Here is a 12,386-nt window from a genome sequence, read left to right as displayed (position 1 = left end):
ATGTATTTTTCTCAAATTCATTGATGATCAGATGCTTCAGTTGTAACTGGTTCTGTAAATAAGATCATAGTTTCATAGTTTGTAGTGCTTTTATTATAATTGAGATTGTTTCACCCCTACCGTTGTCTGCAGTGGTCTGTATTATCCACAACCTTCTGGCTTCTTTGCCATGTAATGCTTAAAAAACGAAGAACAGTTTCTAAAACTGCATATCTAAGGCTCTGGTCTGTCCTAGGAGTGAGGTTAAATGGCATATAAAGATATATATTTTGCTGAAGGGAGGGCCATCCATTTTCACTTCAGAGAGGTAATATTTTCTCCAGGCCTCCATCATTCTAAATAATGTACCGTCCCTTAGAAGCCTTTTTAAACTTTGAATGCACTGCAAGTTTTCTTTTCTGCCATGCAGGAAAATTCCTGCAACAACAGGATCATCAAATTAAGATATCTGTATCTGTGTGCATACAAAATAAATGAGTCATGACTATGCACTATACTGCGAACATGTAGAATCATGTATGATCTGACAGCTACCTCATGGTGAAGGTTATAAGTTAAATAATGCACGGGAAGACGATGTAGAGAAAGCTGTCAACTAAAACCAATACTAAATCACAATGTACTGAATATTTCAGCACTAACTAACTAATAACATCACTGACAGTATCACATTATGTAAACCTACATGTGATAGATCTATTGATTTTATGAAAAGTCAGTAAGTGTCTCCAAGCCAGTAAGCTAGCATCTTCTGCCGAGAAGAATGCCAGGTAGCCTATAGCCTAGTTTATTTTGAAATATGTATTTATTTATTTATTCGCAATCAAAGAAAAGAAGTAAAAGACAAAACAGTACAGATAAAAAAATGGAAAAAACGGTGTGCAGGTGAGGTTAGAAGCCCAAAGGTACTTATATGAAAACCACACCACAAATATAAGTTTAAAAAAAATGTCTTCAATCAGTTAAACAAAGCATATTAATTATAATTCTACATACTTTACCCAGTAAACAGGAAAAAACATGTGTGTGTGTGTGTGTGTGTGTGTGTGTGTGTGTGTGTGTGTGTGTTCAAGTCTTCGCTTGAAGTTATTGAGGGATGATGAGGTTTTGGCAATGTGAAGATAAGAATTCCAGAGAATGGTACCTCTGTATCTGATAGAGAAATGACTATGTGAGGTGTGGCAGTAGGGAGGGTGAAGGTTATCATAGTGTCTTGTGTAATATAGATGGATTTCAGAATTAGTCTGGAAGAATACATTGAAGGGTTTAGGTAAACTGTCTGGGAGATAGGAGTATTTGTAGATGAAAGTGCATAATTGGCATACATTAATGTTGTAAATAGACAAGTTTCTTAAACAAAGGTGCAGATGGAGCCAGGTAATTAGAGGAGGTGGCTAGTCTTTCAAATGTATTTTGTATGATGAATAATTTGTGTAGGTACGAGGCATATGTACTGGCCCAGACAATATTATAATAAATGAGATATGGGTCAATTAAGCTATAGTATAGAGTTAGGACATAAGCCTGATGAACCAATCCACTAATCTTTCTGATGATACCAGCCGATTTCATCACTTTGCTACAGACAAATGTAATATGATCTTTCCAGGATAACTTTTCATTAACTAGAACTCTGAGGAATCTAGTGGATGTGACTTGTTCCGTTTCATTCCCACCAATTGAAATTCGGGCTTTTTAAAAAAACGAAAAAAACAACACTATTTCTTATTCTTACTAGTGAATACAATAAAGTTGAATTTTTGTAACATTTAAAGATAATTTGTTCATCTGGAACCATTCTGAAAATGTGGCCTTACCGGAGTTTGCTTCATTAATTAGTGAATCAAAATTACTGTGTGATAAAATCAAATTGGTATCCTCAGCAAAGAGAATGTGAAGTACGGTAGAAGACACAGCAGCAAGGTCATTGATATAGATTAGGAATAACAAAGGCCCAATTATAACCCTGTGGTACACAACATGATATCTTGGCCCTGGTAGATACACAGTTATTTGCATAAACACATTGTTCTCTATCATGAACATAACTATATAACCAATTAAATGTATAATCATGAAAAACGTAATAATGCAATTTAGAAAGTAATATTTCATGATCAACCATGTCAAACTATTTGGATAAATCTAAAAAGATGCCAAGAGCGTATTCATTGTTGTTAATTAAAGACTAAAGATTTTATTCACAAGTTGCAGTAGTTTTTACGGAAACCATATTGGTGCTCATATAGAATACAGTGTTGATTTAAATGTTTCAACACACCAATTTTTCTTGTACAGAAATTGGGCAATAATTTGTAAAATATCTTGGATCCCCAGATTTATAGAGGGGGATAACTTTGGCAATTTTCAAATCTTAATGAACAATACCAGTTTGCATATATTTGGTGAAGATATTACGAGGAAGACACTGATTTCACCAATGAGTAACCAATCTCATCATGACCTGCTGCTGATGTCTTTAAATTGACGATTATCTCCATCACCTCCATTACATCAGGAGGATCAAACTGACGCAGAGAAGGGAAATGTCACTTAACGTAATCCAAGGGATTGCCATCAGTTTTCTAAATATTATTTGACAAAGAGGAACTCACACGCTCAAAAAAGTTATTAAATGCACATGAAATAACATCAGGACCACGATAGCCTATATACTATATATATATTCACTTGAGCGGTACCAAATTGTTTTTCAGCTGTGATGCGGCAGCGCCCCTTAGGGGTAGGTTTCTTCCAATACACTTTAGGGACCTGGGATGTATTCATCCTGCCCATTCTGATGCAAAACGTTTCTCATACGAAAGCAAATGGTATTTGTGTAATATAAACTTTCATTTCGCTCTGTTTTGCTTCGTTCTTGGTTCTTAAACGTTAAACGATTTCCGTAATGAATACACATCTCTTATCTGGAGAAAAGAAACGCGCATTGCGCAGGCGTTGTACAGACGAAACAACGGAAGAGGTCACTTCAGCATGAGTAGCTAGGTGGACTTCCAACCATCGTTTTGATTTATACAGAATTAGGCTACCTCTCTTTTTAACTTATTATCTGAATCGGCGGTACCCTTCTTTCTATTTACACTTGGTTCCAACGTAGGTTACAGTAGGCTAATTATCGAGAGAAACAACATTGTGTCTGACAAGGCGGGCGCCATCAGTGTAGCATTTCTAAATATGAAATGATATAATCGGCTGCCAATGTAACAGAACAATGCAACATTTTTAAGCAAGAGTGACACTTTTGTTTCCTGTAATTTATAGCAAGGATGACAGCTCGCAACAGTGTAACACATGGAATACCCAACACTAAGGTCAGGTACTCCAAATTAGCCAGTGACGATGACGGCTACATTGACCTGCAGGTAAGGGCTTGAGTGTGCTAGAATGGGCCTGGTAGGGTTGGAATGGATATCTGGAATCTATAGGCCGTTTGAAATGAACTGCCCATGGCAATTATGGGAATCTACCATCATCATTATGTAACTATAGACATAGTCCAATATCGTTATTGCATCAATCAACCCTGTATATGAAATAATGTTGTAATATCAGCATTGGAAAAAGCTTTTGGGATGGTTTGGTGAAACACAAATGACAAAATGTTTGATATTCTGTAGTATGTTGTTATTAAGTAAGGTTTATCCCCCCACAGTTCAAAAAGAGCCCACCCAAGGTCCCATACAAAGCCATTGCACTGGAAAAAGCTTTTGGGATGGTTTGGTGAAACACAAATGACAAAATGTTTGATATTCTGTAGTATGTTGTTATTAAGTAAGGTTTATCCCCCCACAGTTCAAAAAGAGCCCACCCAAGGTCCCATACAAAGCCATTGCACTGGCCACTGGCCTCTTCTTGATTGGCTCTCTGTTAATCACCATTGGAGCCCTCCTATTGGCAGGATACTTTGAAGTCACAGTGAGTATGACAGTTAAGTCTATTTGTACATTCCTGTCATGTTTTACAACAAATACATTTTCACGCAGTTAACTTTGACACATTCTAGTGTGTTCCTTAGATATGAATATTTTATAGATTTTCTGTCTTCATTCGTTTCAGCATGCTGACCGGACTGTGCCTGTTCTCATCATTGGAATCCTGGTTTTCCTTCCTGGATTCTATCACCTGCGGATAGCTTACTATGCATCAAAGGGCTACCGTGGTTACTCCTATGATGATATACCAGATTTTGATGACTGAGCAACTCCTAATTGAGAGTCATGTGTTGTTTTTATATAGTGTTGTTAAATACAGTAATCAGACAGGGATCTAGTCCTAAAGCAGATGTCCTTTGATGTTTTTGTTAATCATAGAATGTCTTAACTTTTTGTTCTTTGACTGAATTACCACCATAGTTCATTATGATTGATGACTATATTTAGTTTAGATATGTTTGTGTTATTATTTCTAACAAAGAACATGTTTTTTAGTTGACGGATCAATTGGGAATGTATTTCTTGGGATGCTATTTTTTTTTCAATGAAAGAGAAGGATGTCATTTCTATGATGATAAAATACTTAGCTGTGCTGTGAGGGAGGCATGAGTTAAAATTATTGTCCAACTGTTAGTCCTATACCTGATCACTGTAACCATAAACAGAACCATGAGTTTGAGACATTATGGCTAAACTTGAAAGTTGACTGTTTTTCTGTTGAAATGTCACTTGTGCTTTCCTGTAGGGTTTGCTGGTAGGAGTATCTTATGTGATTAATGCCAATCCTTTGATCTCCATATGGTGTGCTGCTAGGCCTGTGAGAGTCAAGAGGGAAAAGTAGTCACGCAACAATACAGAGCTCAAAGTGTCTGGTATAGATATCTACTGACTAAGTTTGAGAGGCATTGCCACTGGCAATGACGTCAGGAGTGTATCCAAATGTTGAAAAGAAAGGCAATTGTGGTTGTGCACCAGCTCAAATAAAGGCTATTATAAACAACCATCTTCACTTTTGTGTCAACTCACGCCCTCATGTGGTGTTCCAAAGTTTTCTCAGTGGGGAAAAAAACAAACCCAATATTCTACAGACAACCATGGATGTTGTCTGAACCAAATGTTTCGAAAATGTAAGATCTGTGTTTGTTTGAGAGCTATTATTTGACATATTTGGGTGAATGATGCTACTGGTAGAGTAGATGAAGTTATGCCTAAATCAAGCAGGTAGGGCGTTACCACTAAGGTAACCTCATCAGGCTATTGCGCACAGGCTATTCTGCATTTGGGTAGAAGTGTTTGGGAACGAGATTACCACTAAGTGAGGGTCTCTAGGAGCAGTTTACCCCAACGACCTCAGACCCCAAACCATTAAAAAAAAAGTTGCTGGAGGGACATCTATTCATATAGGAAAACTATCCCACACATATTGATAAAAAATGTGATGTTGTGAAGGCATTTTGTTGTAACTTTGTGGGGCAAAGTATTTCCCCTTGTAATAAAGGCGTTATTGATCATTGCATCACGGAAAGAGACTTGAGAAGAACAGAAGCAAGGCATTTTGGATGAAATTTGGACCCTTATTAAAAATGTATGACTGAGGCATAGGCAACATTACATTGTCATTGTTTATGGACGTGTCCCGTTGTATAGCATGTGTCTTTTGTCAGGGTCTCCAAAACGTCCTCTCCCACGGAAAAGCGCTTTTGTCTGGAGCGCTTAAACTGAGTGAATATCTTAGGGAGGAGGAGGGAGATACGAGGAAGGAAAGAAACCGCGAGGAACGTAGTGCATGAATAGACGACTATACTCTTACACATTCTCCGTCATTGTAGGGTGGAACTGAGAGGTGCACATCATTTGGGGATTTTTTTGAGCAACGCATTACTTAAATAAATGCGCTTAATGGATTCAGATAGTTTTTTTCTACTGGTCCTTTTTACTACACTTTGGATAACTTTGGACAAAGCTGCAAGAAGGAGAACATTTGAAATATGCTCGGAAACTTTCAAATTATTATAAACCAATCTAGGCACTCCTTAAGTTTTTCTCTGTCGTTATATTGGATTTAATGACTTAGAATATAATGAAATACTGCTACAGCTACATCTAAACTGAGCTTTTCCTATCTTCACTCTTGTTGAGTCAGCACCTATCAGGGGCTCGTGAAAGACATTTTCACGCTGTTATAAAATATGCGAACACCTGCATTTTTAAGTCAAACGTATCAAACTTTAGAATAACCAATGAAAGCCTAAATACGTCAACTGCTGAAAAAAGCAAAGGACCCGATGGACTGATTGTATTCTGGTCAACTCAGAGAAGTGCCTCAAGCAAGGTAAATCGACTCCGCCACATCCTACATGTGAATAACAGTTTATGTGAGTTACACATGTGGTCCACTTTTATTGCAAATGTACATTCACTTATTATAGAATCTACTTTTTTTCACAAACACACATTTCCTCACCCTTCTTTTTAGTCTAGACAAAGATTCCGTTGTAGCTTTATACTTTTGTCTCAAGTATTCGACCTACTGTTAAAACAGTCTGACAAGCAGAATATTCCCTGAAGTGCATTGTGTTGACGTCCGTTCTTGTTGACCATTTTGCTCTAGACATGTTGCTTTATGATTACCGGTTGAGGTGTGATTTATTTAGCGTGCGTTAGCTTTTAAGTGTACATTTGGAACAAGGTAGATTATTCATAGCCTTTGGCGAAATTAAGATTAATTAATGCATTAAATGAATGCATACTGAGAACAATGTTCAATCACAGCAGAATGGTCATTTTGTATTCAGGTTGGGTCCCTTTCCAATCAGTCCATGTCAGACAATAGAGGCACCTGTTTTTGTTGTTGTTGCCTGATATGGAGACCATCCTTGTAAACAAACCATGTAGTTACTCTAAAATAACAATGACTTTCAGATTTTTTTTTCTGATATATGATGTTATTCCTATTCTTTAATTATTTACTGCATTCAGATATCAGCCTTGATGCCACATATTATATTTTTCTTTATGTTTGAAAACTGATCAATGAAAACAGCATCTGCTACTAAACCCTCCCATCCCCCACTGTGGATAAAGGCAAAAACCCAACAGAATATGATGCATATTTTCTTACACTACTCCATAATGAGTCACCAGTTCAATCCACACTTGGTTATTGAGACTAACTTCATTCTGAAAGATCATGTATTGTGTCGTTCAGTTCTTCTGTTTGATATGTTTATGAATTACTTATACTGGATATCCTCACTTGGACTGTGGCAATTCATGAGTCATGACACAAGGGCATCATTGATGCTAAATAGTTCAGTTATCTACCATGGCACTTATTTCATGATATAGTAAAGTGTCCATTGTATTAGAGTGATGTTTTTTATTGCTGATTTTGTAGATTTTAATTGCTTACTCAGGTGACCAAAGTCCAACTGTAAAGCTCAGTTCATCCATGGGCCTTAGTGATTTACCGGACTCTGTGGTTCTATGTTCTGCACAGTGGAGGCTCCTCAGAGTAGGAAGTGGAGGACCATCATCTTCAGTGAATTTCATAAAAATTAGAATAGTGAAACATAAAAAAAGTTATCCTTTTTAGATAAAACTGTACTGAATATATTCACGTCAACAAATATCTGATTAAAACACAGTTTAGCAATGAAGTTCCACAGTAGCATCAACAGCACCCTCCAGGGTAGAACAATGGTGTAGCCAGAGGACAGCTATTTTCCGTCCTCCAATGGGTACATTGACTTCAATACAAGAAATTATGACAACTTCCGGGGGACGTCCTACTACCTATCAGAGCTCTTGCAGTATGAACTAACATGTTGTCCATCCAATGAAAGGATCCGAGAATTCATCTAGTACTGAAAGCATAAGCTACAGCTAGCTAGCATTGCAGTGCATAAAATGTTGTGAGTATGTGACTCAAAGAGAGAAAGGACAATGGTTGAACAGTTTTGAAAAAAAATATTCATTCAAAAATTAAGGAGAAGCAGCAGAGAGAGCTAACTATATTTTGTTGTATTTTAGCCTCTTAGCCTTTACCTTTCACTTATGTAGCTAATGCAGCTAATTTAGCCTACTCAACAAGCTGACTCAAACAGAGAGGAATGCTACTTAATGTTAGCTAGCTGGCTAAAGATATCCAACACAGCAACTCTTCCAAGTCAAGGTAAGTGTTCAGTTTTATTAATTCATTGCCACCGGTGCCTGGTGTAACTGCTTGCTGTACACTGTACTGTGTGATTGTACACACATATTGGATTGTGGGTTTACTAACGCATTTGTTCTAGTTTGTTGACTATAACATTAATATGGTGACAACGATGTAGGCTGTGTAGTGATTAGCGGTTATGGTTTGAAGGTTTGGCTCAGAGAGGTTTTTACACCTGGTCACAGACAGCTGTTGTGTTGTGCACTGAAGTCCACAAGCGAAGAAAAAAGGTGAGAGCAAGAAAAGCAGATAGATGCGAGAAGGAATTATACAATGAGCAAAGTGATGATGCTCTATGTGGCTGCTGTGAGAGTGAACTGTGTGTACGGGTGATCAGGGTTGTATTTATTCCACCGATTCTGTTGAAAAACGTTTATTATAACGGAACCAAACAGAATTTGTCCAATAGAAACTCTGTTTTAGTTGCAAAACGGAACGTTATTATTTAGCATTGAGGTGTAATAAAGCAAGTTTTTGTTTCTTTCACGGATTTGATACAAAACCGCTTAGAGTTTTGAGGGAAAACCTAAAGGAGATTAGAAAAAGGGAGCAAATAAAGACATATTCAGCTGAATGCAGTGTAAAAGGCACCATTGTATAGACATGTCCATGTCAGTCTGCAGTGTTGTTGGAAACTCTGAATGTGTTTCTCAGTCGTAGATGGTAAGAGTTGACTTGGTGTGGTATAAATTAACCTCCAGAACTAAATGGGTTCTTTAGTGTTATTTTAGCTATCTTTCAATCAACCAAGACATTTGGGCAGCACCTCACTTTTGTCTCTCTCCTTCTTCTAACAAGGCCAATGTGGTTATTGCGTGTGAAGTATTCTAGATCAGGTGCAGCAATCAGCTATCTATGCCTTGAGACACTTCATTTCACATCAATGCAGTGGTTGACCCTAAATTAAGGTTTGCATGGCCACCAGAGGTCATGGGGTGGGGCAAACTACTCTAAAGGGCTGGTTGAATTAATGGAGGATGTCAGTACACAAGATGTAGAGGGTGTATCAGAGGGAGTTGGGATATGAAAAAAAAAAAAAATCTAATTCACACATGCGTACAGTACAATACACACAAATATAAGCACCAACCAAATGATTATCATTATTATTCATAATGGGTCTCAATGATGACAGACGTATCCATCTCTTCTCCCCCCCACTACACTAAGTTACACCTTGAAAGAAGAGTTTGGTCTCTATTCTCGCTAATTCGGTCAGCAAAATGTTGATTGTTGGCCTTAACCCTTTCCTTTTATGAAGTAATCTGGTGGCATGTGCAGTGGATGAATTCTATATTTGTTTATGATTTACTAGTAGGTGTGTTCTTTCTTTGCACCTGCAATAGGGCCCTCAGTTCCCCCATCAAACCCAGCAGGCCTGTTCTGAGGCCATGGCCCAAGCAGGATTAACCAGGATTACTAAGAAAGTAATACAGCTGCTTATCAGGTCCGTCTCTATCACCAACATCACAGATGGGCCTTGGCCGCTAGGCCGATAGGATTTTCTTAGTATGTATTACCAAGTGTGTGAACGTAGAGAGTTAGTCAGATGGATAGTGTCGTGTTCTATTGTTATGAGTTTGATGTACACATTTGCGGTTTTGTCTGGGTGCAAATGCGGCAAAACTTTTTTGTGGGTGGTGGGGTTTATTCTCAGTGGGTTTACTACTTTACTACTGGCCTGGCCTGGCCTGGGGGGATCATTTTCCTCCATGTTTTCACCTCTTTCCCTCTTAATGCAGGGCTCTTCAAACTGTGCTGCATCCTACCTGTGAGATCCAGCTCAGCCCTGTTCGTCATTTGCTCCCTTAGCGCTACTGTAAGTGTGTACCATGCACGCTGTGCCACATTTAGATGGGATAAACCATTCATGTTATTTATAATGCCATCAAAATGGCAAGCATCCCTGTAAACAGAACAATCTGGCAGGTTATGGAACAGTATTTGCTGACAACTGTTTACTGAGGAGAAGACAACAGTCTTGATAGATTTTGGATTTATGTATGATGGCTCTCTCACAGGGGATGGATGGACGGTTTGGTATGGTACATTTGTCAGTGAGATCAATGGCTGTCACTCTGCTATGGCAAGCAGTGCTTAATAATACAAATTCACCAACTGTTTGTAAAAGCATATACAGGACAGCGTGCTGCTGACAGATGCCCTTTATCTTTGATTTCTAATTCGATTACACTATTAAGGTTGGGAGCAGCAGTACTGGATTAGACTAGGTGTTCACAAGGGTGCAGTCCAAAGTCATTTGTCTCATTGAAGCCCAGTAAGAGATGCAACTATTCTTAAAGGTGCAATATGCAGAAATCGCATTTCCTTGTTGGCCTATTTTCAGTTTAAGTGGCAAAACAAGCAGTCATTGTGTAGAGAATCTTTATACCATTTAAACTGCTCGGACCAATATTTTCCATAACCAAAAATGTTGTATTTTCAGCTGTTTGAGCACATAGAACAGATCTACCACTTCTTAAACTTGCTTTCAATGGGAATGACAGGTCTCTAACTCACATGTCACGGGTCGCCCAAAAAGTTACATATTGCAGCTTTAACAGGTTTGAAAGTCTTTACACTGTCATTTCAAAGTAAAATGTCGTCTGTGTAAGTGTCCATTAGTCTACTGCGTTGATTGCCAGACTTATGGGAGAAAAGGCCCAGACTATTTGAGTGTCTGAGGTTGTGTATCGGTTGTGTACTGACAGAACAGTCTTACTCAGTATGACAGAACGGTCCGGATCTCCCTCAATGGCTTCTTTTGTGTGACTTAGACACTTATGTAACGTCTCCGTGTTCCCCTCAGATACCCTCAGGCTCAGCTCCCCTCACTTCCTAACCCGCATCTGCTCCATGTAAAGTTGATCCTGGCAGAGCTGCATTTGTCTGCTGTTCAGGACTGTATAAGATGGGCTTAGCTACCACTCCCAACCCTGTAAACTAAAGCCAGTTTTTAGGCAAAGAAACTTAAATGACTTTTGGGCAATATTAACATAATCCAATAATTCATAATAATTGACTTGGTGTATTTGTATGCAACCAGCAACTTTTTCATTGAAGAAGCAAAATCAGAACCCTCCTTGAGCAGCTCCCATAATTGCAATGATTTCTCTTGACAATATGCTTTTAGAAAGAACACTGAGTCCTCTCATTCGTTTGAAGATAGAGAGATAATCATTCTGAAGGCACCCAATTTGCTTTTCCATTATGAGATTAAAGGCACATTGATATGATGCTTTGTGTACTGTGCATCTCCAAGCACTGTCATTCAACATACTATCAGTGACCTATGCAACCCCTCATTACTATGTATGATGTGGCATCTTGAGATAAACTTGTAGGCCTCCTCTGTTTTGTATTTAAATTAAAGGACTTCCTGCCCTGGGAAACAGGTCATACCTGTAGCCACATAATAGTGGTGGGTTCTGTCCTCTATCTCTTCTGTCTACACCTATACACCTGGAACCCTAGAGGCTCTCTCTGCAGGGTCTGTAGTCTGGCTCTCCCCTCTCAACTGCCCTGTCAAAGCACCAACTATAAGGCTGGAGAAACTCTAAAGAATTTGACAGGTGATATAAGTACCTATATGTGATAAGCATGTAAAGAGCTATCCAAAATAAGCATTTTAGCAGTTAAACGTTTCCCTCAATAGCAGCAACATGACATGAGAGGGGGTTGGTTGGCTGGGTGCTCCATTGGATGCCATGTGGCTGAATGATGAAAACTTTTACCTCGGAAGACTACTTCTACCTCAGAGAATGATGCAGTGCTGTGCAATCAGCTCCAGTGTCAAGTAATCGTGTGTTTCTGTCACTTTGTAGGGATGATGACACAATAGCTAGTGCAGTAGGGGAAAAAATAGAATGGGATGGGCAATGTTTGATTTAATTTGGCATTTCAGGCGTAAGGCAGGAACGAGAGGACATCATTATTCCTTCCATCTCTGTCCTGTCAGAGCAAGTTATAGGTATCATGTATCCCTGTGAAACAATTTCTGTTGCTCCTTTTCCATTCAGAGAGGAGAGACTTTTGTTTTGGTTGTGACATAGCCCATGGCCATGTTGTCATTTCTGCTACTCTCATATAATAACATCATTGTTGCCTTGCCCCCAAATCAGTGATAAATATCACACTGATTTAACCAACTCAGGACAGATGCTATGGCTAATTCCCATCAGGACTAAAGAGTCCCGCTGAGTCCCATACCCTTATCA

General features: G+C 38.7%; 1 protein-coding gene across 2 annotated transcripts; it reads left to right on the top strand.

Annotated features, from left to right (window-relative positions):
- The first annotated feature begins 2,947 nt into the window (after positions 1 to 2,947).
- Positions 2,948 to 4,953, top strand: LOC139389440 (transmembrane protein 230-like). 2 transcript variants are annotated; one of them, XM_071136201.1, is made up of 4 exons: positions 2,974 to 3,114; positions 3,283 to 3,383; positions 3,814 to 3,936; positions 4,078 to 4,953. In XM_071136201.1, exons 2-4 carry the CDS (start codon positions 3,288 to 3,290, stop codon positions 4,216 to 4,218), a joined length of 360 nt encoding a protein of 119 aa, XP_070992302.1. In that variant the 5' UTR covers positions 2,974 to 3,114; positions 3,283 to 3,287; the 3' UTR covers positions 4,219 to 4,953. The 2 variants fall into 2 exon arrangements, with proteins under 2 accessions (XP_070992301.1, XP_070992302.1); XM_071136200.1 differs by having other exon boundaries at positions 2,948 to 3,383.
- The last annotated feature ends 7,433 nt before the right edge of the window (positions 4,954 to 12,386 follow it).

The sequence above is a fragment of the Oncorhynchus clarkii genome, chromosome 30, assembly GCF_045791955.1.
Source record: "Oncorhynchus clarkii lewisi isolate Uvic-CL-2024 chromosome 30, UVic_Ocla_1.0, whole genome shotgun sequence".
In the NCBI taxonomy this organism is placed as follows: Eukaryota; Metazoa; Chordata; class Actinopteri; order Salmoniformes; family Salmonidae; genus Oncorhynchus; species Oncorhynchus clarkii.
Note: the sequence above shows the minus strand (reverse complement) of the source record. Positions and strands in the feature narration are given on the sequence as shown.